Source organism: Aspergillus thermomutatus (genome assembly GCF_002237265.1).
Source record: "Aspergillus thermomutatus strain HMR AF 39 chromosome Unknown NODE_39, whole genome shotgun sequence".
Taxonomy (NCBI): domain Eukaryota; kingdom Fungi; phylum Ascomycota; class Eurotiomycetes; order Eurotiales; family Aspergillaceae; genus Aspergillus; species Aspergillus thermomutatus.
In genome coordinates this window covers 118,813-143,256 of record NW_020798088.1, presented here as the reverse complement: position 1 = coordinate 143,256, position 24,444 = coordinate 118,813, and the positions used below count along the sequence as shown (strand labels likewise).

Here is a 24,444-nt window from a genome sequence, read left to right as displayed (position 1 = left end):
CGCGCAGGAGGATATAGATGTAGAAAATCCTCTTTATCAATGTGATTGTTCCCAGCCACCATCATCCCTTCAACGAGTTTCCCATATGCGCGCTTAAGTGGGCCAAAAACACCAACATCCAGTGGTTATAGAAGATGAGAAGTATGAGGTGGCATGCAGAGACAGATGATTGCATTTTCCTCACAGAAAGTATCAAATTCTGGAGTTAAATGGCTAGAATGGCCATCAAGAATAAGCAACCGCTTTGCACCAGTTGAATATCGCCTAGAATAAGGCTCAAACACATCTTTTAACCAGCGGAAGCCTATCTCATCGGTTGTCCAGCCATTTTGACTAGTTGCAATTAACCAGTCTTGAGGAAGCTTAGGTTCTTGATACCAAGCAGCCTGGTGTTGTTTTGCCTTCAGGATGACCACTGGTGGTATAGGTAGCCCTTTAGAGCTAACACATTCAATGATAGTAACCCATTCTCGATTGCCCTGGATGACTGTACGAGGTCTCTCACTGCGCTCTACAGCAGTAATGACCTTAGATGTTGTACAGAGTCCCATTGCAAAGCCAGTTTCATCAAAGTTCCAGATATCATCTTCATGAATGCCGTGTTCCTGAATGGCTTCATGTACGGCTTTAAACCACTATTTTATAACCTTTGGATTCTCCTGCTTTGCACGCTAGTATGTAATCCTTCGATTATATCTTGCACGTAGTTCAGGACGGCGTTTAACAAAGGAGGAGGCCCAGTTAACTCCAAGAACTGCAGTAGCATCTTGGGAACGTTCACGAAGTAAAGTCTGCGCCATTCCACGCAGAAACTCTGGACGGATTGAGAAGCCTCGCTTATCTGCATCCAGCAGTCTCTTCACAAGGACCTCCTCTTCAATTGCTGTTAATTTATGGCCACTAGCGCGTGTTTCTGACCGTGGATTGATTCCTTTGAGCCGATCAAGGAAGGTAGATTTAGGCACTCCAAATATGGCTGCAGCCCTTGATTTTGATTGAACTTTTTTGCTTTTATAAACTGCAATAGCCATTTGCATCCGGTTTTCTTGAGAGAGCGGCATTTTATGTAGTAGTGGTGAAAAAACAACGTGTTGAAGAATGATTGTAGAAGATGGGCGCGAAAATGGACGGGACGGCCGTGTGGACGGCTCGGCCGTGGATTACGTTAGTTCAATCAAACCTTATATAATCAACGGTGACCCAACTAACTGATTTTCGTCGCCTTCCAATGACCTCAACACCCGTTAATCGCATTTTCTTCACCTCTTGCTGGACTCTCGATCCATGAACCTTCACCCATCACACATTGCTCAGTCCTCCGTGGGCGAGAGGTGTGCTTCATATATCACAGCGATCAGTGACACACTCACCCAGCGACTCGTTTCGCCTCTCCTGTCAGCCAAAGCGTCATCTTTTCTGCGCTCCCTGACCATCCCACCCGATTGGGCCCGCGATCCCGCAGATCTTTCTACCGCTACTCTCACCGTCCTCGCCTGCGCCATTGCACTCGTCGCCATGAGCTGGCGGTTCAGCGATCTTTGGCGCCGCTCCCCCTACCCGTCTGCCAAGGCCACGCCGCCGCATATCAGCGACAGCGACTACACCTACCTCACCCCGGAGGATATCGTGGACGGCCCGTCGCGCTACGCGGGAGCGGAGGAAGACGAGCCAGATACCCTTCTTCTCAAGCATCGCAAGAATACCTACGCCTTGCATTTCCCGGCGTACGCCATCAACGATGGGGCGCTCAGCGTGGGCGAGCTGAGGCGCCGGGCGGCGGAGGTCACGCGCACGCCTAACCCGGCGCGGATCAAGTTACTCTACAAGGGGAAATTGTTGGATGATGACTCGGTGCCGTGCCGGGCGGAGGGCCTCAAGCAGCAGTCGGAGGTGCTGTGTGTTGTTTCGGAGGTGCAGCCCGGTGAGAGCACGCCCAGTGAAGGCTCGGAAGCGGAGGCGGAGGCGGAGAGACCCGACGAGGCTCCCCGTCCAGACGAGGTGCAGAGCGGCGGGGAACGAAGGAAGAGGAACCGGAACAGAAACAAGAAGAAGAATAAGGGCAAGGGCCGGAATAATAAGACAGCTGATGCGGCGGCTGGCGATGCGGACGGGCTCGCCCCGGCGGCGGAACAGCCGCCGCGACCGTCCTCTGCTGGGGGGTCGTCATCGTTACCGGCGCCGTCTCCTAACCTGAAAGTCTTTCGCACCCCGCTCGAGCAAGCCAATGCGTTGATCACGTACCTCCGGACTGAGCTGCTGCCCCTCTGCGAGGCGTATATCGCTCATCCGCCTACTGATGCCAAGGCACGCGATTTCGAGCACAAGAAGCTGAGCGAGACGATCCTGGCACAGGTCATTCTCAAAGCGGACGGGATCGAGCCGGACGGCGATGAAGCCGCTCGGAATGCGCGTAAAGCTTTGGTTAAGGAGGCACAGGCGACACTCAACAGGCTGGACCAAGCTGCAAAGGAGTGAGTTGCGCCTGGGGAGGTTGATTGATTTTCAACACTGTATATTTGGGACTTGTATTTCCTTAACCTACATGATTGGCTCGTGTGTTTCGGGTCTGGCTTTCGACAGAAGAAGGAATAGAATTGCTCTTGATCAAGACACAGAGGGATCGGGTATCTCTGGATCTTTCATTGCTTTTATGGACATCAGGTCGTGTCCAATGCACATACATGTACTTAGAATATCGATCAGATATTGGGATGGCGTCTGGGATTGATGTCTTGGGATTGTTTCTAGGGACTGATGAGATGGCTCTTGACATGGAGTCGATTGCTGGAGAGACAAAAGAACCGAGAACATTGAGTACCCATAGAATATCTATCTACATGCTTCAATTAAGAACCCTTGAATAGTAAGTAGTCTAGACGCACTAATCTAAACCTGTCTAAGGCTCTATCCAAGAAGCAGTTGAGCTAGTTGCGAGATTGGCTGTTGAGGCTTCGAGCTAAACCTCCAGTCCCGTGCCGTTTCTTTCTCCATTCTCTCCCTCTCGTGCTTTTCTCTTTCTCTCTCTCTACTTACTCCCGTAACTCGGTGATCTCTCTTCTCCTTTCTCCGTCGCTCTGGTGCTGTCAATCCCAACCCTTGCCTTATTTTCTGAAGTTCCCTCTTCTTTTTCACTTCAATTCTTTTCACCTTTAATGCATTTTGCTCCTGGTTTTTAAATTTCAACTAATCTTGCAACAGCGTGGAGCTATCCTACCTCGGCGCCACAGTCTAGCCACACCCTGAGCATCCACCACTCCTTTTCGTCCTTTTTCCTTCTTCCCCCTCTTCTATCTTCGCATCTCCTCGTCGCCCCTCGACGGGTCTCGTCCCCTCACACCGTCGTCGCTAATCTAATTTTCATTCCTCTCTTTCTATACCTGCCTAATACCCTCTTGTCGCTGGGTAGCTTTGACCGATCGCACCGAAACCGCCTGAGCTGTCTAAACGGGAAGACGCATCGCCTATCCACGGTACCGAGTCCCCCGGTTCCCTAACGCCAGCTGCGGAACAATTTTCGAGTTTCGACGAACCGAAATCCCGAACTCGAGCGGAGGATTGAACCAAAGAAATATACTGCTGCCGTTTCCTGCCCTATTTACATTTTACTCTTTTCGGGCGGTGGCCTTCTCCCTAGCTTCCACCCCCTGACACCGAATCAATACACCTGCGAACGACCACGAGCGCTGTCCATACCGTCTCATAAAGCCTCATCGATTGAAACGATATCTTTCGTCGATTGACCGCGACCGGTCGGCTCCCGTGCGTTCCCTGGGATGGCCTGATTGAGGGGCAGATTGCTGGAGATTCGGTCTGCGTTTGACAGACCCCACCATAACCGCACCCCTCGAATTATTTACCGGGTTCCAGCTGGTCTGACCTATTCTGACACCTACTTAATTATTTCATTGAAATTCGATCGCTACTGGAATGGCGGGGGCAGCCACCGCAACGTTCTCTGCAGATGTCTGGACCTCGCCTGGTAGCGTAGACGCAAATCAGCAACAATGGGATTTTGCTGTTCCCGCGAGGCAAAATGTAAGTGTTTATATCTGTTGTCGAGTGCCGTATCTTGTGTTTGAGGCTTGATGGCGTTGGTTGCGGCATCACATCTGACATGCCCATCATCTGCAAGAACAATGGCTGATTATTTTCTGATAGAGTAACCCTCGTCCCAAGTCACGATCCCGCGACTCTGCCCACAGAAGATCCCGAGACAAAGGCTCCAGAAGCTCATCCCTATCCAGACATGCCTACGTACAAGAGGCAAACTACCTAGCATCTCGGGGAAGGCGCGAACATAGCCCGAATCGACACGAAAGCGAGACTGGGTTTCCGCGAGACCTGCACGGAAATGAAGCGGCGAATCGGAGCGGGAGCAAAGTGAGGGATTCTGAACCAAATGGACCTCACAAGGGTAGCGACAAGAAAGATGGGAAGGGACTGTATCAGGGTGAACTAGACAGTGCGAATTGGATCCACCGCGATAAGCTGGCCCGTATTGAAAGCGAGGAGCTGCAACAGGCGGCCTATCTGTTTCAACGTCGGGCTGGTCTGGAGAATGGCAAGTCCAGCCGGGCGAGAAACCACGACTCCAACAACAGCGGGTTCAGCGGGTTCAGCGGGTCGGTAGGCGCACCGACGGCATCAGAGCCAATGGAGCCATGGCCCAGCTTCCGCGACGAGCAGCGCAACCACGCCAGCTCTCCGACGTCCTTTGCCGGCGACGGCACTGGGGACGTGACGGAAGAGGAGCGCAGGTGTTGGGATCTTCGTAGACCAGAGGAGATTGCTGCCGACGAGGTGACAGATAGCGCATCGAGTATGTATCGTAACCCGGGACTTCGAAAGAGCTCGTCTCGGATACCCATATCGACAGCCAGCCCGGCACCTATTTCACCTGAGCACCTGGGACGGGAGTTTCCCATGCAACGTGCGCGGGCGCTCACGAATGGCGAGGAGGAAATCATGTCGTTTGGAAAGCCACGCAGAGCCAGCGAGCCAATCGCGGTGGAACCTTCCGACTCCTCTGCCACTCCATCTGCAGGCAGCCGACCAAACAGTCGCGGCATACAGACCAACCAAAATTCTCCGGCCAAGAGGGGATCAACGACCAAAGGTTCTGCAACCCGGAAAACCTCTGCTCCTCCCAGCACTACCCGGAAAGCGTCGAGGAATCGGACCGTCTCCACCAATTCGCAGCGCCCTACCACCAGATCAGGCGAACCCCGGCCGCCCCAGACGATCAATCGACCCGAGGGGGATCCCCCATGGTTGGCGACTATGTATAAACCTGATCCTCGACTCCCTCCCGACCAGCAGATCCTCCCTACGCATGCACGAAGAATGCAGCAGGAACAATGGGAGAAGGAGGGCCGGACACCTACAACGTACGATCGGGAGTTTGCTCCATTGGCTATCGGGCCTGACGATCGACCTCAGGTGTCCAGCAAGGAGGAAGACCCGGAGAAAGTGAAGGATAAGCCAGAGAAGGCTGAAGACCAGTCCCTCTCGCCGGTACAAGCAGAAAAGACCGACCAGCTGCTCGCCTCGCCTAAGAGTTCCGCATCAAGCCCGCGGCCGAATTCCAGTACAGGATACAGCCCCATGCCCAAGCTACAGGAGATGCCCTCTGCGGCCCAGGTGGGGTTGACGCCAAAATGGAACCCGCCCGTGGTGACTGCGCAACCTCCGCCCCCGAAGGAGAAGGGATGCGGATGTTGCGTCGTTATGTGATTCGATAACCTGGTCATTTCTCTGAAACGTTTACGTTGGAAGATACCTCAGTCTGACCTCTTTTGCATTTTGTCTACCATTTTTTTCTCGCTAGTTCATTCAGCGTCAGGTTGGTCGATGGTGTTGTGTCTTGCTCAGACCTGTTCGGGAATCTCTATTTCTTTTCACCTTCCATCGACGTGCTTACCTCAGTCCTGCAGGCGTGTTTTCACGTCTTCCCAATTTGCAGGTGAGCGACGACAATTCCGTACGCATACTGCTACTCCAAGGCGAGAGCCCGTCACTTGATGACTTTGATATGCACACCCTCCTTCAGTTTTCCTTGCTCAACACTCGATCTAGACCGATCACCTGCATACCCCGCTGTTTTGTTGTTTCGTTTCGCCGTTTCATACTTCAGCGACAGCATTTCCTTTCTTATCTGATCTATATCCTAGTTAGTCATGGCTGACATCGAGTCCACCGGTGTTACTATTCCTCATCCAAACGTGGTCATATCCAATTTCACCCATTCATAGAAGGCATTCGAGTTCTATGCATGTGTAATATCAAATGTAGTGCTCATTTCCATGTGAAGCACGTATCTAACTAGAGAGATAAGCTGGGCGGAGGTGTTAGCGGGACAGTACTCCTACAGTACCCTCTTGTTCTCTTTTGAGGTAGTACACTTAAAGGAAAGGTCATTTAGCTATCTTTTGAGCGTATCAAATAAGCAACACCAGATGCGTCCAAATCATGTACCTGCATGTATTCTCTGCAAATGATATGATCCGTCTGACCTATGTTTAAGAAAGCTCAATTTCAAAAGACCTGTCAAGGTCTCAATGCAGCTTGGCTTCCGGTTGCAAGCATCATACTGATTAGGTTTGAAGGATGATATTCGGCCGCTCCCAAACATGGCGTTCCACCTCATTAACATGGAGAAGCTGGAACACATTAACCCTCGGCCTCAGGACCTCATGGCGGTGCTCTACTGGGGGTCATTCTAGACCCGGATTCCCCACTGAGACTGGCTACTCTTGGCGATCCCCAATACTCATGTGTGGGATGGCTCTGATATCCGCAACGGTATCGTATACTTTGTATTAACGGCGAAAATGGCCTGTCGAGTCTGCAGATCAGAGAGAGGACGTGCCAGGTGTCAAGATCACATCCGTAACAGATCTCAAAAGCGGTCTTCGAACGCCCCCACTGTCTTCTGAGGAGGTAGACAAGCGATTGAGAGCCAGCGAGGCCAGCTTTGCGATGTCAGGTCTTCATATAGGGCGCTATGACCGGACGACATTGCCCAGTAACCCCGTGATGGAAGACGCGCATTAATGGGAGAAGTACGTGCCATCAATGGAGCCAACGATAGTCAGCAGCGGGGGTTCCACAGGGCTAAAGCACCGGGGGCCATGGAGACAGATTTGTGCTGGAAGATCGGAACGCTGCTACTCATCTACTGCGGAATGCGCTAGGCGGTCGGCTACATGATGGTCAGATGGTGCGAGCCATGCTCACTCTGTCGTATCCGCTTAGCAGGAGGTATCGAGACGATCTCACAATCATAGTTATCTTCTTTGGTGATGTCCGGGACACTTCAGCGTAGAGAAAGAGTTAGGTGGGCTGGTATGCTCTTGACACTTCCTATCTATTCGTTGTTGGTGTCTGCTTCTCCGCGAAACTCTGTTATTAACCACCAGACCTCTGTTATTAACCACCATCTAGATCTAAACTATGACAAACAGATTATGTAGCGATCACTTGGCAGAACTCAGTATTTAGGAAGTCCTCGGATCACTCCTTTCGAACAAGTGGAGCGTGCACCGGTACCCGATAGATCTTGATGAGGCCCTGGCTACTTTGCACCCCTGCACAGCGCAGCTATATTCTTCCTTGATATAGGTATATAAATTTCTTACTTCTTCCTCCCACACTTAGTATTCTAGTCAACTACCACCATAATCTTCTCATACGCCTTGAGTTAAACGTCATAACTTATACACTACTACGACGGAGCAAAAACGAAGAAATGAGCCACTCGGGGACGATTACTAAGCATTCGCCATCCGATAACATCATCGGCTACCGGGAATCTCACCCATCCCCAATCTGCGCCAGCGACAAACGTCAACGAACCGCTCTTCCACCGCATATAAACCCCCACCAACCACCTCCTCCTCCTCCCTTTCACTACTCCACCAACCAGTCGCCCACCATAGCTTCCATATTCACCCGTCTGTTCGGCTCCTTCGCCGGACCCTCCCCCGCAGCCATGTCCGCCGCAAAGACCAAAGCCCAGAACCTGATTAACGAGAATGCCGTTGGTGCGTCCCCCCCCCCTCCTCCTCCTCCTCCCTCGACCAGGCACAAGCTAACGAGCGAGTGGCATTAGTGGTGTTCTCGAAATCCTACTGCCCCTACTGCCATGCCAGCAAGCAGACGCTCAAGGACCTAGGCGCGAAGTTCTATGCGCTGGAGTTGGATGAGATTGGTTCGTTGCATTCCCCCCGGCAGAAGGGAAGGAGAGGTTGCTGATGAGTCTGTGGTGTAGATGATGGACGCGAAATCCAGAATGCGCTGTTCGAAATCACGCGGCAGCGGACCGTGCCGAATATCTTCATCGGGCAGAAGCATATTGGTGGGAACTCGGACCTGCAGGCTAAGTCTGCGCAGTTGCCGGCCCTGTTGAAGGAGGCTGGTGCTTTGTAGATAGTATAGAGGAGCGATAGAGTTACACATTAGGATCTGCGAATAGATGATGATGATGATGATGATGTTTACTGTGTGATCCGTAAACGATTGGGTTCCTGATTGGAGATTCAATAGTACAGTTAGCAGCAGAATACAAGAGTCAGAAAACTAAACGACCTTCAGGACGACAGTCCCAACCGGTCTTTCCACAATCCCCATCACGCCATCCACAACACTCTGGCGCGCTCCCTCGCTGGATACCGTCTTCCCGGCCAGATAATTCAACCACACCAGACGACTGATACGCTCATCGGCCACCCGGCCGAGGAAGCGCAGCGGCTGCGCGGGATCAGGATGGAACAGCGCATTCAGCTCCCCGCGGGCATTCCGCACCAGAAGCAAGGTCTGCCCCTTCGGAACATTCTTCCGCTGACCACCCCCAAACAGACTCTTGAATTCATTCATCGCAGCCCCAAACGACTCGTCCTGGAACTCGCCCGCCGCGTCAGCACCGGCCTCCTTAGCCTTTGCGTTCGCCCTTTGCGCCCGCGCCGTGATGCCCCGCACCCAGCCGTCCCGCAGATGCAAGAAGTCCGTGTTGCGCGTTGGCACGATCCGGAACGCCGTGCGCAGCCCGTCCTGCTTGAGGATCTGAGTCCACGCGTCCTCGCCCCTCTCCGGATCCAGGAGCAGCTGCTTCAGTCCCTCCCGCTCGGTCGAGACCAGCGACGTCGCCGACGTGGAACCCGGAGTATCACTGATCACGCTTTCCCGGCCGGGCGGATGCACCGCCGTGCGGACCAGCCGCTGCTGCAGTTCCGAGATGTCCGCCTTGGCCACGTACAGGCCGACGACGTACACCTGGATCTGGAGGAAGGAGACGGTGCGGATTCCCAGGCCCAGGAGCTGGTATTCATCCTCTTCAACACCAGGACCGGCAGGGAGGTCCTCTCCGGGCTTGAGCGCGGGGTCGTCGAGGGATTTGGGGAGTCGGATGGTGCTGGGGAAGTGAGGGATGGTGCTCGTGCCTGTAGCGACCTGCTCGACACCGTCTTGTCCTTGGATGCGAATCACCGACGGGCTGCTCGGGAAACCGTCTGGACCGTCCAGCTTTAGCGCTCCCGTGTTCGCATTGTTGTTGCTGTCGTTCTTCGCTGACTTCGTCTCCTCCAGCTGAGAAAGACCAAACAGATCCATCTGGATGACTCCGTACATGGCCACGGCACAGGCCGCGATGCCCGCCGCAGACAGAGTCATCGACCGCCGGTACTGCGCGATTTCTGCCTCACGTGTGCGCGCATTTCCTGAAGATCGAAGGGGGTTCTTCGCAGCGGTGCGGAGCGGACTGACGGTCGAGAGAAAACGGCCGGGGGAGCGTAGATGATTCGATTGGAGATACTGGCGACGGAGACACTGGCCACAAGTACGCCAGGGCAAAGACCCTTGTATCGAAGATGGTGCTGCCATTTTGTTGATATATGGAGGCGGACACCCAGGTATGACGAATGGCATGATCTGTGGAGATCGGTTCAGGGATACACGTGATCTTCACTGCCCTGAAACACAGCTCTTAAGCCCAAGTGCGCATAGAAACCATACTGAACTATCAATATTGAATTCCTATCAAAGAAACTACTCGTACAAAAGATGACTGATAGATTCGCGTGCCCCCTCCGTAACCAGGTCTCACAGTCCATCCAGAAATCGCAGGTGAGCGGACAAGCCCAAGTCATTGCAGACCTTCGCCCATATCAGAACTCAAAGTTTCCATAACCAGCGCGACAGGTGCCACAGATCCTGAACTTGCAATTCCTGCATAGATACATCTGTGCGTCCGAGCGCTCCACAACGTTCATCGAAGCAATCAGCTGTGCAGTGGGCGAAGCGTCTTGGGATCGAATCTCTTCCCAGAGGTAACTCGGGAGCAAGGTCTCTCTCGGATAGATTCTGCGCCAGCAATTTTCACATTCGTACACATACTCTGGGTTCTCGACTTCGGAATTATCGATGATTGCGGCGAAATCATGATTGCAGTCATTAGGATCAAGCCTGGAACCGTCCGGCTCGGTCCCGAAGTAGTCCGAAGCATCGTCCCAGTCAGATCCAGCGTCCAGATCGACATCGCTACCGGCCTCATCAGCAAACACGTCGTGTTCGACTGCTCTAGCGAGCGACATCTCAGGCGCTTGATCGTCGTCATCATCATACTCGTCCTCTGCTTGGTCGTCTTGCTCATCGTCGGTCTCATCTGGGTCAGATCTCCAGCCACCAAAACGGTCCCAATATCCCTCGTCGTCAGAGCCACCTTCAGCGTCTTCCTCTTCCTCTTCTCCACCGTCTCCCTCGTCAACTTGAGTGGCGATCTCCTCAGCGTTGTCATCACGAACCTGCATCTCAGCCGCCCGTCCTTGCGCGCAAATATTCGCCTTGCAGACCTCGATACCCCGGCTACAGTACCAGCACCATTGTGCACCGCAACGGCACTGCATGTGACGACAGCCAAACATCCTGCGGACTGCAGCACGGCACTTAGGGCATCGTTTAATACCCAATTTTTCCAAGGTCCGCGCCAGTTCAGGGTCAATATCTGACACCTGACACGTAGAGCCGTGGTGGTACAGCTTCTTGCATTTCCAACAGACCTGGGCAGAGCACTTCGGGCACAGCACGGGAAACGAGATGTACAACGGGCTCACGGGAAGAGACGGTGTAGCCCCGCTGGCCGCCAACTGCCTATAAAAGCCGCTAGAAGCCACGAGGACCCTCCATTCTGCCAGTATGTAGCTGGGGGGGATGAAGGCGGAGCAGGTGGGAACGGGGCAGTAGCAGCGGTTGACTGTTCTCCACTCCTCGAACTTCGACTTGTACAAATAAATCTCCTCATCAGAAAGAAATCTGCGTGCAACAGCCAGCGGGATGGGATCGCAGCAGCGCGGCGGCATCTGGGCCTCGTCCTTGCACGCCATGAGGAAGATTTGTCGGATACAGTCGCCACAGCAATAACACTCGCATCCTTTGCAAGGTCTTACTGGTTCGCCTTCGATATCCTCGGTGCAGTAAGCACAAGGACGGATCTCTGCTGATGCTTCTGCTGGTGCTTCCGCTGGTGCAGCTGGGACGGTTTCGTCTATGGACATCTGATCGAAGTGATAGATGGCCTCCATGGCTGAGAGTCACGCTGGAGTAGCAGCGAGAAAAAGCCAGGAGAGTTCAGCAAAGGAAACCAAGCCAGCAGAGCTACGCGAAATAGCAGACTTTGTCAGACATAACACTGATGTGATTGATGGGCTGGGGATATGGTACCTGACTGATTCTCGGATGGAAACAGCACTCTTTGCTTCGAGTCAAACCGCAAAATCTCCGGATAAGCATGAAAGAAAGGAAGTGGTGTAAGGGGGAACAACACAAGAAAAGAAAAATAAACAAGAAGAAGAAGAAAAGTCAGTGAAGGACAAACACAGCGCATCACGACGACTAATCGAGGACCCGCGAGGGGTTCATGGTTGACTGTGATATGGCCCCCTTCTGGGTTGAGCCTTCCTCTTTCACAAAGGTGGCAGGTTGATATGAGAAAGTGAGCATCATGACGGCTGGAACTTTAGGATAGGGGGCACACGCTTTGTCTACAAGTATTAAAGTACTATGATAGATATACAAAGGTATAGTTGGAGAGAACTTCATTGTTATGTGTATCCCATAGAGTAGTGACAACAACTACATGGTGTGATCCTCCTCCAATCACTGTGATGGTTGCAGTTCCATTTCCATATACCAACCCCCTTCTGATGTCATTTCCATCAATCTTGATGGAAGGCTTCTTTGGACTCGTCACAAATGGCAAGGTGAGGTTTCCCATTGTCCCTTGAGGGACTGAGAATTGCAACGTGTATCCCTTTCGGTCTCTCTTCCAGGACGCCTTGTACTTACCCAGCAATGTTGCAAATCCCCCCTCGGCAGACTTGAGATCGCCAAATTGCGGCGCAATCTTCCAAGTCATCCCTCCAGGCGATGTAATGGAAAGGCCGACGACGTAGTTGGTCAGGGCAGACGTCGGCCCTGCAAACCACCATATGCATGCGAGACATAGGAGGCATCGTATGAGTAACCGCGACTAGATCTATAGCCAAAGGTGCCGTCGGTGAGGTACCCTCAATGACAGTGCTTTCCGTGCTGTTGGGATTGTTGAGATACCAGCCCCAGCTTCGCCGAATGAGCTCGAGCGCTCTGGTGGGCTGGCCGGCAACAAAATGACCTTGGATCTCAAACGACGAAATGAATAGCGAGATATTCTCGGGAAGCTCAGGCGCAACTGCACCGATTGGCGTCCAATTACCCGTCAGCCTCTCCGAGATACTTGCAGCGCGTGTCTGATCGACAATGCCGAAAAGCAATGCCATGCTATTGCGTCCTGGGGATGAAGACTCGTGACCGTCGCATTGTCCTTGAACGCCCCATATGCATCGCCCCAGCAGTACTGATCGATAGCCTTCTTGAGATTTTCTGCGAGAGAACTCGTGCTATCTGTCCAAGCAGCCAGCTGTGCCCCTGTCTTCAGTGTATGGTATATTCTAGTGTTGTTAGAGTGTAGCAACAGAGACGTATTGAGTCACTCACATCATCTGCGCTTCTGAGTTTTTATATCCCTGCTGCCATCGAGCCCAATCGCGGGTGCCGGCGACAATCAATAATCCTGACAAGTTATCCATCTTCCCATAGATGAAGTCCATAGCGGCTTGATATCTCTCCCAGTTGGTTGAAAGGAAATCGGTATCGTTGGAGAACAGCACGAATTGTAGGTTCCGATCATCGTCCATATATGGTACCTATGTATCTGAGTTCTTCTGACTGAGTGGTGGCCCTGATTCGTCAAAAGCACCTGTCACTGTATTCTATTTCGACTCAGCTCGACTCCTGCGTGCTTAGAATTTAGATATAGAGCTTACTTGGGTGTTGTACATGACCTGGAGAGCATCCTTAACACTCTCCACGTCGCCTGTACTGACAAAAGCCGAAGGAACAGCAATTCCCATGTCATCAGGCCAAACCGCACGATCCCTTTTTGGCCCCGTCGACAATGATAGTATCTCCAGGGCCCAGACTTGCATTATTGGCCCATCCATTATGCAGCATTGGGACTTGAAGACCGGTGTTGATTGGGACCGAGTTGGTTTGAAGTGTATAGGCACCGCTGTACCAGATTCGATTGAGTAGTCCGTCGTTCGAGTGGAAGTAGCCCTCGTAGGCCCGCAAGTTCGACCAGGTAGGCTGGAAGCCAATTTCCGAGCTCACATCCTGGATCTGAGCCTTGATAGACTCATTTGTGACCAGAAACACTGTCATGTATTGAAAATGATAAACAAAACAATGTCTGTACGATCAAAGCAAATGGAAAACAGAAGGATGATGTGCCAAATTCTCTGAAGACTTTCAAAGAATGCGGAAATGGAGGGACAATCGTCTCACTGGATTAGAACGAGACTAAATCCTGTTCTGAATGATGTCGCGATACAATGGAGAGGAAAGTGGACAGTAAGTTCTTCTGTTGTCTGCCTCTCATCAGCCTACTCGTATATCTCTCGTGCTACTACAGATCTCTAATAATCTCGACTACTGGCGCAAGGACTCCAACCCTGTTGCCTTCCAGGGCCATCATGCAGGCTTCATTATCAGCGGACACAACATCACCATCGACGGATACGGTACCGGAGGCATCGAGGGCAACGGCAATACATGGTATACCGCAGAAAAGGGCGTCACACAACCTGGGAGGCCGATGCCGTTCGTCTTCTGGAATGTCTCTGGGGTCAATGTCGAGAACTCTGGAGTCTAAACGTCATGAACGGCACGAGCATGCCATTCAACAACATCTATTGCAATGCGACGTCAGTATATGCGCCGTACGGCTACAATTAGGTGCAGAATTCGGATGGATTCTGTTCGTTTACTGCAGTCAGTTGAATGTCCCCAGCTGACTTGAGTTGGCAGATACCATGGATGCTGTGAACATTTAAACTCACCAATTTTGTGTACCAAGGTGGAGACGATTGCATGGCCATCAATCCTCGATCATACAATATCGATATCTAGAATGTGACATGCACAACACCGCGTATATCAAAACCTAGGTCGGTGCTCTGGTCCTCCAAATAAGGGACCACTGACCTTAGGTGGCTGTGTGCAATCTACACACTGGCTGCAATAGAGGGTGACATGAATAATTAGAAATAGATTGTTATTTTTCCCATCTGTTATAGCATGACATAAAGTATTCGCCGTGATTTGTTTAGATATTCATAGTTCGCTGATTGTAGGTCAACTTTGAAGTGGTACCTTAGATAGTCAATAACCAAGTGGAGGTAAGGAGACTATAGAACAAGACAAGTGTGCTCTAGGCATTGGTCATTAATGGATTAGTTACTAGTTGATGTAGTTACATTAGCAGAACTTAAAATATGATAGAGATTATTGAAAAGACAACCTTAAGACAGCATCTTGTCTTGAGTGAAGATACATAAGAAGCCTCACAAATACTTGCCATAACATCAACTTTAGATGCCTGAGGACCAATATAATTTATAAGAATCAGGGTAATTTATAGAGGGTGACTGGGCCTGTACCCCATCTACATACCTTACTCAACAGAAATATCTGAATAGCTACACTACGGCTTCAGAAAATGTGTGAGATGAAAAATGAATTCACTCTAATTCTATTTTAATCATACTCCTTATTAATTTACTCTGAACTCTAAAGTACTGCCTTGCTATTAATTTATTTATTCATTAAAATATCATTCACCTATCTACAATAATGTATTTAATTCTGTTTCTATTACCTTCTGGCCCTTCTCTGCTGGATTCATAGAGCTGTACATATTATTCACATAAATTTTATTATGCTAAGTGAGTGTGAATTTCTTTAAAGACATTACTAGATGCAAGACTACCTATCAAAGCGAGGGAGATTCTGAGGGTTTAATAACCCCTCAAGCCTTGAGCAATCTGCATCTCCTTTCTATCGGATATCAACTTACACTTCATTAAGGTTGACTACGACCTTGATCTTGATGGCAGCTTCCTCAAGGATCTGCCCCCTTTAATCAAGAGATACACATACCATGGAAAGCCGCAATTCTTAGACATCCTCCAATCTGAATCCGCTCGCTTCGAAGCCTCGACTGATACAAGCGAATTCCTCCTCTTTCATACAAGCAAAGAGACCATCGAAAACATTTTCGATCCTCAAAACGAAGACACTTCTATCGCAAAATTTTGCACTTCATTTGATACTAATGAACAGCTTCTCCTGGTCACTATGCCTTCAAAGCCACACAGTGCAGCGGCCCATGATATGAACACTATGATCCACCAGGCCTTAATACCAATGGGCTTATTCACTGCTCTCCAGGGCTATCCGGGTGCAACCATCAGAGGGGCAACTTGAGCTGAACAGCCTATACTTGAGCATTTGGATTTCCTTCGAATCTTATCTTTGATACTCGCCAGGCGTCTCCCTTTTTATCTTCTCGGCTGCTTGCCGAAAGATAACCGAAACTTGCTACTTAGGCAACCTAAGCCGATCGTGAAGTTTGGTACCCTTTTTCAGATGACCCAAGACTTAAGCAGTGAAGTTGTCAACCATAACCGGAGAGTATGTGTACTGGCTGAAGCAATCTACTGCAGCTTACTTGGTGGATATATGTCAAGAGTCTCCTATGAACTCCAGGATGCCTGCCCATTTGGATTTCCAACTTCTATCTTTAATTGGCACGGTGCCTGTTCGCATACATGTCTCACAGAAGGGGACCATGACCACTGGACTGTTAGCAATGCTGCTCTTGATGAAATCATCAAGGCAACTGGTACGGAGACACCTGAAGACAGAGATCTTCGAGTACAATTGCTCCGGCCACGAAGGAGACTTGCCAGGAGGCGGTTACGTACCAAGTATCGCGAGTCAGAAGAGGCGGAAGCACGGTATCAAGCTAGAAACAGAGAGTGTGCCAGAGAATGCCGCCGTCTTTATCGTGACAGAATCAAGAAACATGAAGCTTCACTGCCAAAACATATCAAGGTGGCGAGGCGAGCTCATAAAAAGAAACAACAAAGAGGGTACCAGGCTAAGCGGGCTTCGCTCAAACCGCCCAAGCCAAAGCACATTATCCCTGCGAAGAACAAGGTACGGAACGACCAACGGAAGATCTTGCGAGCTACCAATCCACTTCAGAAAAAGAAGGCCAACTTGCAGATGAGAGTCAGTCAAGCCAGAAAGGAGTATCGAAAGCTAAACACTGAAGTTGAACAAGCCACTACGGAGAAGAATGGAGCTCAACTTGCTGATGCGGAAGGTCGACTTGCCACTGCAGAAGTTCAGCTCGCTGTGGCTATGGTTAGACACTTTAAATCTAATCAGAAGCATGGGATAGTATTAAAGGACATACCTTCACCTTAGTTCTTTGAGTTAGCTCAGACTGTCGACGATTAGTGATGACAATCATACTGAAAAATTCACAAGAGGCTGTGTTTTCCTTAACTCGAACCGAGTGATCATGTGTCACTCACTTGGACGTCATGCGAGACGTAGAGTGGTCTTTCAATAAGTCCGGTAATGTCGCGCCCAAATTGATCAAAAACAATAGCCATCAGAACGCAGTGATTCTTTACCAAAGAGGGATGGTGTGTGATGAACCCTGTGATCAATGCAACGGAAACGCTGGAACCTTCCGTCTGTGTGTCATCTCCCCTGAGTACTCCCCTCCCAGCGCGAACAAGCGGGCCCTCTTCAGAGGTGCTTGTGCAAATTGCATTTGGAACGGCAAAGGTTCAAAATGTGCATACTATTTGGGGCTGAGACTACTCCTGGCACTAATATCAAAACCGATTCCAGAGAACTCAATTTTGACAAACATGTCACAATCAAGAACGAGCCCGAATCACACAACGACTCCCCTTATCAGTCTAGACATTTCTCTATGCTTGGCGCATACATGATGGGGGTACCATCTATCCTTCAAGATGCATGTCCATATGGGATACCATTCACAGTATTCGAATGGATGGGAGCATGCTCCCATTCCTGCCTACTGGAGTCTCAAAGGACTCAAGTAGGCAGGATCCAGCTCCAGAAACCAAGGGCTAACAAAGAGACACCTGAAGCAAAGGCGAGAAGGTGTGCCTGGTTACAGGATTATCGCGCTCTTCATCATCTCTCCATATCGTCAAGTACTCAATAATCATATACACACAACACCAGACTGGCATGGGCCGTTCTCGAGCTCAAAGACTTAAAATGGAGAATACAAAGGATAACATGACGCCAGCTCCGAAAACCAAGTTGGGGGCCAAGGAGGAAGCAAAGATGGAAGGCAAAAAAGAACGTGACGCAAAAAAAAGGGGACCAGTGGATGAGACTCCCATTGTAAAGGAACACTGTATTGCTTCTGAGGACAGAAGATGTTTGTAAACATGAAACTACCTCATATACTTGCATAACCAGCACTGCCCTCACTACCCATCGATTCCCCTGTGGAAACCCCCAAATGGCCCGATATAACCCTGCCGGTGGCCAAAGTCGGTATTTCCAGATGTTTTGCGCCCGCGTCTTGATCGCCTGAACCACCCGAGACTGAGGCAGAGAGGGAAGAGCGATTGATGAAAATTCGTCAATATGATAAGAAAAGACGAGCTGAAATGACAGATGAAGAGAAAGCCAAAAAGAGAGAAATGAGCCGGAAGCGAATGAGAAGACTCCGGGCTGAAAAGTCGAATAGGGAGAAAGCTCGGATACAAGCAAAAGTACAGGATTGACAATGCAGAGAAGATAAAGGCTAAGGAAGAAGCCAAGACTCCCGAGCAAAAAGCTATCGAGAGGGCCGTCGAACAGCCCAGGCAAGGGTTAGACGGGCTAAGATAGCTCCAAAGCCTAAGAAAGTACCAAAGGATGCAAAGAGATGTGCCGACAGAAATACTCAGATTACCAGATTGAATCAAAAAGAGACTTAGCTATTGAGCCTTAGTATCTTGCGCATGGTAAAGTCATTAAAGCAAGCATTCGATCTGATACTGAAACCAAGATTTTGATCAGATCCCAGCCCATAATTTGACAATATTTGCTTTAAATCAGTACAGTTATATCCTCAGTCGTTGACCCTCCTTACTGCCGCCACTGTTTGGGCTCGGAGACTTTTCGACCTTAAGGATGTGCGAGTTACCAGGTCGATTCGAAGCGGTTCAGATGAAGGAAACTGGATGGAATTAATGGTCCAGTAATAACCTGTTCAAATGCCATCTATTGGCCTAAGACAAATCCAATTAAGATACAGCTCTGGTATTGTATTCAAGACTTCACATGGTGGTTGTCGAAGGTTGGCTGCATATATACTAGATATGGCCATACCACCTTCATACCAACCCATGACAGAAATAGCTTACAAAGGGTAATTTACAGAGTGTGGCCAGGACGGTACCCCACATATACTCGACGGAGGAATAGCTACACTACGGCTTCAAGATTTGCGAGACATGAAAATGAATTCACTCTAATTCCATTTTAATCGTAAAAAGGTCATTTCATGACATCTCATAGAAGATTGTTCAAGCAAAAGTTTTCACTTCAAGTCCTCTATTTCTTGGTGGCCTTCTGGGCGGCCTTGGTGACCTTACCGGCACCACCGGCGGACTTCTCGACCGACTTAACGACACCAACCTATAAACTTGTCAGCTTCAAATCTTCAGAATGGGGGAAAGAGATCGATTAAGTACCGCAACAGTCTGGCGCATATCACGGACGGCGAAACGACCGAGAGGGGGGTAGTCGGTGAAAGACTCGACACACATGGGCTTGGAAGGAATCATCTTGACGATGGCGGCATCACCGGACTTGATGAACTTGGGGTTGTTCTCAACAGACTTTCCGGTACGGCGGTCAATCTTCTCAAGCAGCTCAGCGAACTTGCAAGCAATGTGGGCAGTGTGGCAGTCGAGGACGGGGGCGTAACCAGCGCCGACCTGACCGGGGTGGTTGAGGACGATGACCTGGGCGTTGAAGGAGGCAGCACCCAGAGGGGGGTCGTTCTTGGAGTCACCGCAGACGTTACCACGGCGGACTTCCTTGACGGAAACGTTCTTGACGTTGAAACCGACGTTGTCACCGGGGACACCCTCGGCGAGCTGCTGGTGGTGCATCTCGACGGACTTGACTTCAGTGGTGACGTTGGCGGGGGCGAAGGTGACGACCATACCGGGCTTGATAACACCGGTCTCGACACGGCCGACGGGGACCGTTCCGATACCAGAGATCTTGTAGACATCCTGGAGGGGAAGACGGAGGGGCTTGTTGGAGGGACGGACGGGAGGCTCAATGGCGTCGATGGCCTCAATGAGGGTCTTACCAGTGACCTTGCCGGCCTTGGTCTCCTTCTCCCATCCCTTGTACCAGGGGCAGTTGGTGGAGGGCTCAAGCATGTTGTCACCGTTGAAGCCGGAGATGGGGACGAAGGGAACGGCCTTGGGGTTGTAGCCGACCTTCTTGATGAAGTTGGAGGTTTCCTTGACAATTTCGTTGTAACGATCCTCAGACCACTTGCAGGTGTCCATCTTGTTGAGGGCAACGATGAGCTGCTTGACACCGAGGGTGAAAGCGAGCAGAGCGTGCTCACGGGTCTGGCCATCCTTGGAGATACCAGCCTCGAACTCACCAGTACCGGAGGCAATGATGAGGATAGCGCAGTCAGCCTGGGAGGTACCAGTGATCATGTTCTTGATGAAGTCACGGTGACCGGGGGCATCTGGAGATTGTCTTAGCTACAGCACCAGAACGCATGGGAAGAGGTGGGCGAAGCTTACCAATGACGGTGACCTCATACTTGGGAGTCTGGAACTTCCAGAGGGCAATGTCGATGGTGATACCACGCTCACGCTCGGACTTGAGCTTGTCAAGAACCCAGGCGTACTTGAAGGAACCCTTGCCGAGTTCGGCGGCTTCCTTCTCGAACTTCTCAATGGTACGCTGGTCGATACCACCGCACTTGTAGATCATGTGACCGGTGGTGGTCGACTTGCCGGAATCGACGTGGCCGATAACGACGATGTTGATGTGAGTCTTTTCTTCCTTACTGTAAAGAAGATATGAGGTTAGCCAACTCAGTTTGACGACCGACCGACCCGAAAGAGAATTTTGCACTCACCCCATTTTGACGGTTAGGTTTGAACCTTGTAGTTCTTTGTAAGATACTAGAGAAGTTCTGTGGAAATTGCTCAGGTACTACGGCTAGTATGCGTAGAGGTACTGAGCAAAAAATGTTAGATGAGAAGATGAAAGGAAGAAGAGGACGGAATAGGAGAAAGGGGGAAGATATACGTACTGAAGCGGACGAAGAGGGAAGAGAAGAAAAATTCTGTGGGAGGGGAGGAGGGGAAATCCTTATATGGAGGGGCAAGCGAGAAACGACTAAGCGGCGGGCTCAAACCCTTGGCCAGCCGCTCTTATCATTGGGCATGGAGGGGTAATTGCCCCACTCTGATGGTGCGGGACCAGCGCAAAATCTTCACAGGCGGCGGAGTGACAGTCTGTTGGGCTGTTTCGCTCAGATTTTTTCGCGCAGTTGTTTGGTGGGAGATCCTACTTTTCCTTGGTTCATGCCCTTTCGGCGCTCCGAGTTTGGACCCACAATCTTTTTTTTTCTCTCGCAAACACAAGCAAAGAAAGGAGGGGAGCAAGAAAATTTTTCTTCTCTGTACAGTCAACACAGTATCTACCTATTTCCCAATGTCCACAGTGGATTGTCGGACTGAAAAACTGGGCATCAACGCAGGGTGGTTCGGTACAACCTGTCTCTCTACTACAACAACGTACCACACACTACGACGCAGTATATAGTCTACTACGAGCGAGGGGCTTGATTTCCATGTTTGTAACAGAACCCCGCGGCAGCTCGTGGTCTCTATTTGTCCGCTAATGAGCAGCACACGGTGGCCCGGCCGAGTGGCGCCCCTCTTTGATCCACAATTAGGATTTTCACTGTAAGGTCGACATGGCAAAAAAAAGAGCCTACGTATCTACAGTTCTACATATCATACTAATCAGGAAGAAAAGAAGAAATTTTTTACCTCGCCACTATCGATCCGTTGCTGGGGAGGCTGGATTGTTGCCGCCGACTTTTTCGAATCACGGCCTTGTGTAGATACCCCTCATCAGCTAGTTGGTTGGACTGAATTAGACTTGTCGGACTCCCAAAATGGCCCTCTTTGAGTCACTTGAAATTTGGCAGATCACACGAAGCTACCATGGTTGTGGCCAATCCAGATTTGATGATCATGTGTGGCTGCTAAGAATGAGAGAGGCGGTAAGAATTGGAGAACAAGAGTAAGAAAGTAAAAAAAAAGGTGCGGCTAATCCGACCATAGTCGAGAGACTAGACAATCAACAGCTACACGTGTAGATAATCGACAATGAGGGGTATCTCTGAAGCTCTAGTCTATGTGAACAACGAACCATCCAAATGCTGCAAGCACCATAAACAACAACAAAAAAACAAAATTAGCGCCTTTTCCTTGCTCCATATTCGCCTTGTTGTCAGCGTATGACTCAATCGAGCAGTGCGCTTAGCACAAATATTGCCATCGTCACCATCACTCGATGACGGTGATCAATTTTCTCTCCACCGCGCACCGCATGTAGTACACTATCATGTTCAGTTAGCACTGCCGCATGATGCAGGTGCAAGCATGACTGCCGGAACGAAAGCACTCACCTTAAGGAATGTAGTCATAGGCTCATCCGCACTCCGAATCTGCAGCTGGAAGAAATATGCACGATCGCCATTGCAGTCTTCGGCGGGGCACTGAGCTGTAAGGCAGAACAAAACCATCCGTGTTAGCCTCCACTGCAAAGCTCGAAACTCATCTCCCAACCATCAAGCACTTACTGGCCATGCTGTCGGCGTTCGCAAACTCTTCCTTGCCGCCGAAGACGTCTTCCACCTCCTTTTGTTTCATGGTGGTCTTCTCCTGTCTACCATGCTTCAGCAGATGCTGATAGGGACATGTCCGGCACTCGAATCGGTTGACGCCGAGGGGATACTCTCGCGTTGGCTCGCCGCGTGAAATGGTCAGAGAATTGCCGCAGTTGGGGCAAACTGGCAAGGAGAATAGCTTAAGTCAGTCTCTATATCCTTCTACCGATGCTATCAAGCTGGCGGGGTGATTAACTCACATGTCAACATTTTGAAGCCTTTCGCTAGGAATCAGACAATCGGTTGATGTTAAGTTTCAGGCGAGTAATGTAGAATGTCCTGCTGCTGCGCGAACAATTTCACAGCAGGGCCCTCGGGTCTTCACAATGAACGAGCAGCTGCGTCACGATTATGCCTTCATCAAGCAACACCGTCGTTGGCGGAGAGGAATTTAGTCTTTTGCCGCGCGGCTGTATGCAATTGATAATGACAGCCGCCGATTGGACGCGGGGCACATGCAGCGGAACGGCGCAATAGATCATCCGAGCGGTTATCAGGCAGCACCTTGTAGTCTCTGGATAAGGTACCTGAGTTGATGTACACAGTATCACTAAACAGATAAAGAACAGCAGAACTGGAAATCTTAGGGAACTTCAATCTTCCATGGCTAGATAATGACCTTATATAGATTTCATTAGGCCTCTAGAATTTCAAGAAAGAGCTTGTAGATTATAATTTCTCATTTACTTCTTGTTCTGATCTGTGGTTGCTCCGATCTCCGTAATAACCTCCTATTTCATACAGCTTCCAATTCTACCCCGCATAATACCACAGACCACACCGCAACATTTTGTGAGACGGATAATCCAAAATCTGAAATCGTGGTCATTGGTACGGGACATTTTTACAAAACAATCTTTATTCCGTACTCAGCAAAATGGCGGACGAAGTGAGTGATGTTTCCAGCTATCGTGAGCTAAGGAATTGACCAGATAGGGCGCATCACCCCGCGAACTGGTCGTCGAGGCATGCCGACGAGACCAGCCTCACCTGATCGAGCAGGTCCTGGAGACAATGAACGATAAATCGAACGAAGAGGTCGCGGAGTTTTTCAACGGCGTGACAGACGCGTTGGGGAACCATGCTCTGCACATCTGTGCGATGTACGGAAGCTGTAGGTCCACACGAACCCCTCATTCCGGTCTCAATACAGCCTACTAATCTGCCTTGGCAGACGATACAATGGACTCCCTCTTCGACATCCAATACTTCGAATGCGACCCCCTCACCCGCCTCGACAAAGACACCCCCCTCCACAGCGCCGTCCGCTTCGCCAACGAAAAGGATCCCGAGCTCGGTCTCGAAATGATCAGAATGATGTGCGAAGCGGGCTGCGATCCGCGCGTACGGAACAAGCACGGCCAGAAGCCCATTGAGCTGGTCTACAACAACCAAGAAATCAAATCCACTCTGCAGCAGGCTGAATATATTCTCGCCGAGGGTCTCCGGGACGATGGGGATAATGGGTCGGTACATGATAGTGCCAGTGACAGCGAGTAGGGCAGATAGATCATTGACGGCGATGGCTGACGATTGTGCGAGCCCCTTCCTTGTTTCTTTTCCGGGTATACGACCTTATGACTGTATCTCTCCTATACATTTTTGGCTCAATAGATTATTCGAACTGTATACTGTTGAGCGTTCTCATTCGTGTTGTTACTAGATGCAGCTGTTTTGATGTATTGTAGAGCATAGATCACAGTACATAGGATTTCATTTCAAGGTATTCTTCCTCTAGCCATATCGATGGGAATGTGGTATCCTCTGACTATGTAAGCTGAGTATAATGGAATATGGGAAAACAAATGACAACACCAGTAAGAAGACATTGGCGCAGGTCATTTGGCTAGCAAGGCGGATGCGCTCAATGAGCGCTGTGCCGAATGGTGTCAACATATCGAATATATATCTGTCGGTTGAAGTTGTTTCTACAAACTGCGATCCACAGTAGAGTATATAGACACTATAACCTCTTATTTCGTTTAGTTAAACAGTCAACTAAGGGTATCATATTTATCATAGAT

General features: G+C 50.2%; 8 protein-coding genes across 8 annotated transcripts; 4 read left to right on the top strand and 4 right to left on the bottom strand.

Moving 5' to 3' along the window:
* Positions 1-1,284: 1,284 nt before the first annotated feature.
* Positions 1,285-2,475, top strand: CDV56_109022 (BAG family molecular chaperone regulator; the record flags this gene model as incomplete). The annotated part of the gene is made up of 1 exon (XM_026762641.1): positions 1,285-2,475. One exon carries the CDS (start codon positions 1,285-1,287, stop codon positions 2,473-2,475), a length of 1,191 nt encoding a protein of 396 aa, XP_026616581.1.
* Positions 2,476-3,927: 1,452 nt separating this feature from the next.
* Positions 3,928-5,733, top strand: CDV56_108978 (uncharacterized protein; the record flags this gene model as incomplete). The annotated part of the gene is made up of 2 exons (XM_026762597.1): positions 3,928-4,035; positions 4,159-5,733. The coding sequence occupies 2 exons, from the start codon at positions 3,928-3,930 to the stop codon at positions 5,731-5,733; spliced, it is 1,683 nt and encodes a 560-aa protein (XP_026616580.1).
* Positions 5,734-7,747: 2,014 nt separating this feature from the next.
* Positions 7,748-8,427, top strand: CDV56_108940 (glutaredoxin; the record flags this gene model as incomplete). The annotated part of the gene is made up of 3 exons (XM_026762559.1): positions 7,748-8,042; positions 8,111-8,209; positions 8,270-8,427. The coding sequence occupies 3 exons, from the start codon at positions 7,748-7,750 to the stop codon at positions 8,425-8,427; spliced, it is 552 nt and encodes a 183-aa protein (XP_026616579.1).
* A 150-nt stretch (positions 8,428-8,577) lies between these two features.
* On the bottom strand, positions 8,578-9,876 carry CDV56_108920 (chalcone isomerase domain-containing protein; the record flags this gene model as incomplete). The annotated part of the gene is made up of 1 exon (XM_026762539.1): positions 8,578-9,876. The coding sequence occupies one exon, from the start codon at positions 9,874-9,876 to the stop codon at positions 8,578-8,580; it is 1,299 nt and encodes a 432-aa protein (XP_026616578.1).
* Positions 9,877-10,160: 284 nt separating this feature from the next.
* CDV56_108865 (BRcat and Rcat domain-containing protein) lies at positions 10,161-13,749 on the bottom strand (the record flags this gene model as incomplete). The annotated part of the gene is made up of 7 exons (XM_026762484.1): positions 10,161-11,575; positions 12,337-12,465; positions 12,557-12,776; positions 12,839-12,977; positions 13,024-13,232; positions 13,353-13,407; positions 13,460-13,749. 7 exons carry the CDS (start codon positions 13,747-13,749, stop codon positions 10,161-10,163), a joined length of 2,457 nt encoding a protein of 818 aa, XP_026616577.1.
* Positions 13,750-19,029: 5,280 nt separating this feature from the next.
* Positions 19,030-20,521, bottom strand: TEF1 (elongation factor 1-alpha; the record flags this gene model as incomplete). Its single annotated transcript, XM_026762365.1, has 3 exons — positions 19,030-19,113; positions 19,170-20,194; positions 20,253-20,521. Coding segments are annotated over 3 exons (1,378 nt in total), but the record flags the coding sequence as incomplete, so codon positions are not given.
* A 1,533-nt stretch (positions 20,522-22,054) lies between these two features.
* CDV56_108698 (DNA-directed RNA polymerase III core subunit RPC11) lies at positions 22,055-22,630 on the bottom strand (the record flags this gene model as incomplete). Its single annotated transcript, XM_026762317.1, has 4 exons — positions 22,055-22,090; positions 22,160-22,254; positions 22,334-22,543; positions 22,621-22,630. The coding sequence occupies 4 exons, from the start codon at positions 22,628-22,630 to the stop codon at positions 22,055-22,057; spliced, it is 351 nt and encodes a 116-aa protein (XP_026616575.1).
* Positions 22,631-23,297: 667 nt separating this feature from the next.
* Positions 23,298-23,920, top strand: CDV56_108665 (ankyrin repeat-containing protein ANK1; the record flags this gene model as incomplete). Its single annotated transcript, XM_026762284.1, has 3 exons — positions 23,298-23,309; positions 23,357-23,534; positions 23,595-23,920. 3 exons carry the CDS (start codon positions 23,298-23,300, stop codon positions 23,918-23,920), a joined length of 516 nt encoding a protein of 171 aa, XP_026616574.1.
* Between the last annotated feature and the right edge of the window lie 524 nt (positions 23,921-24,444).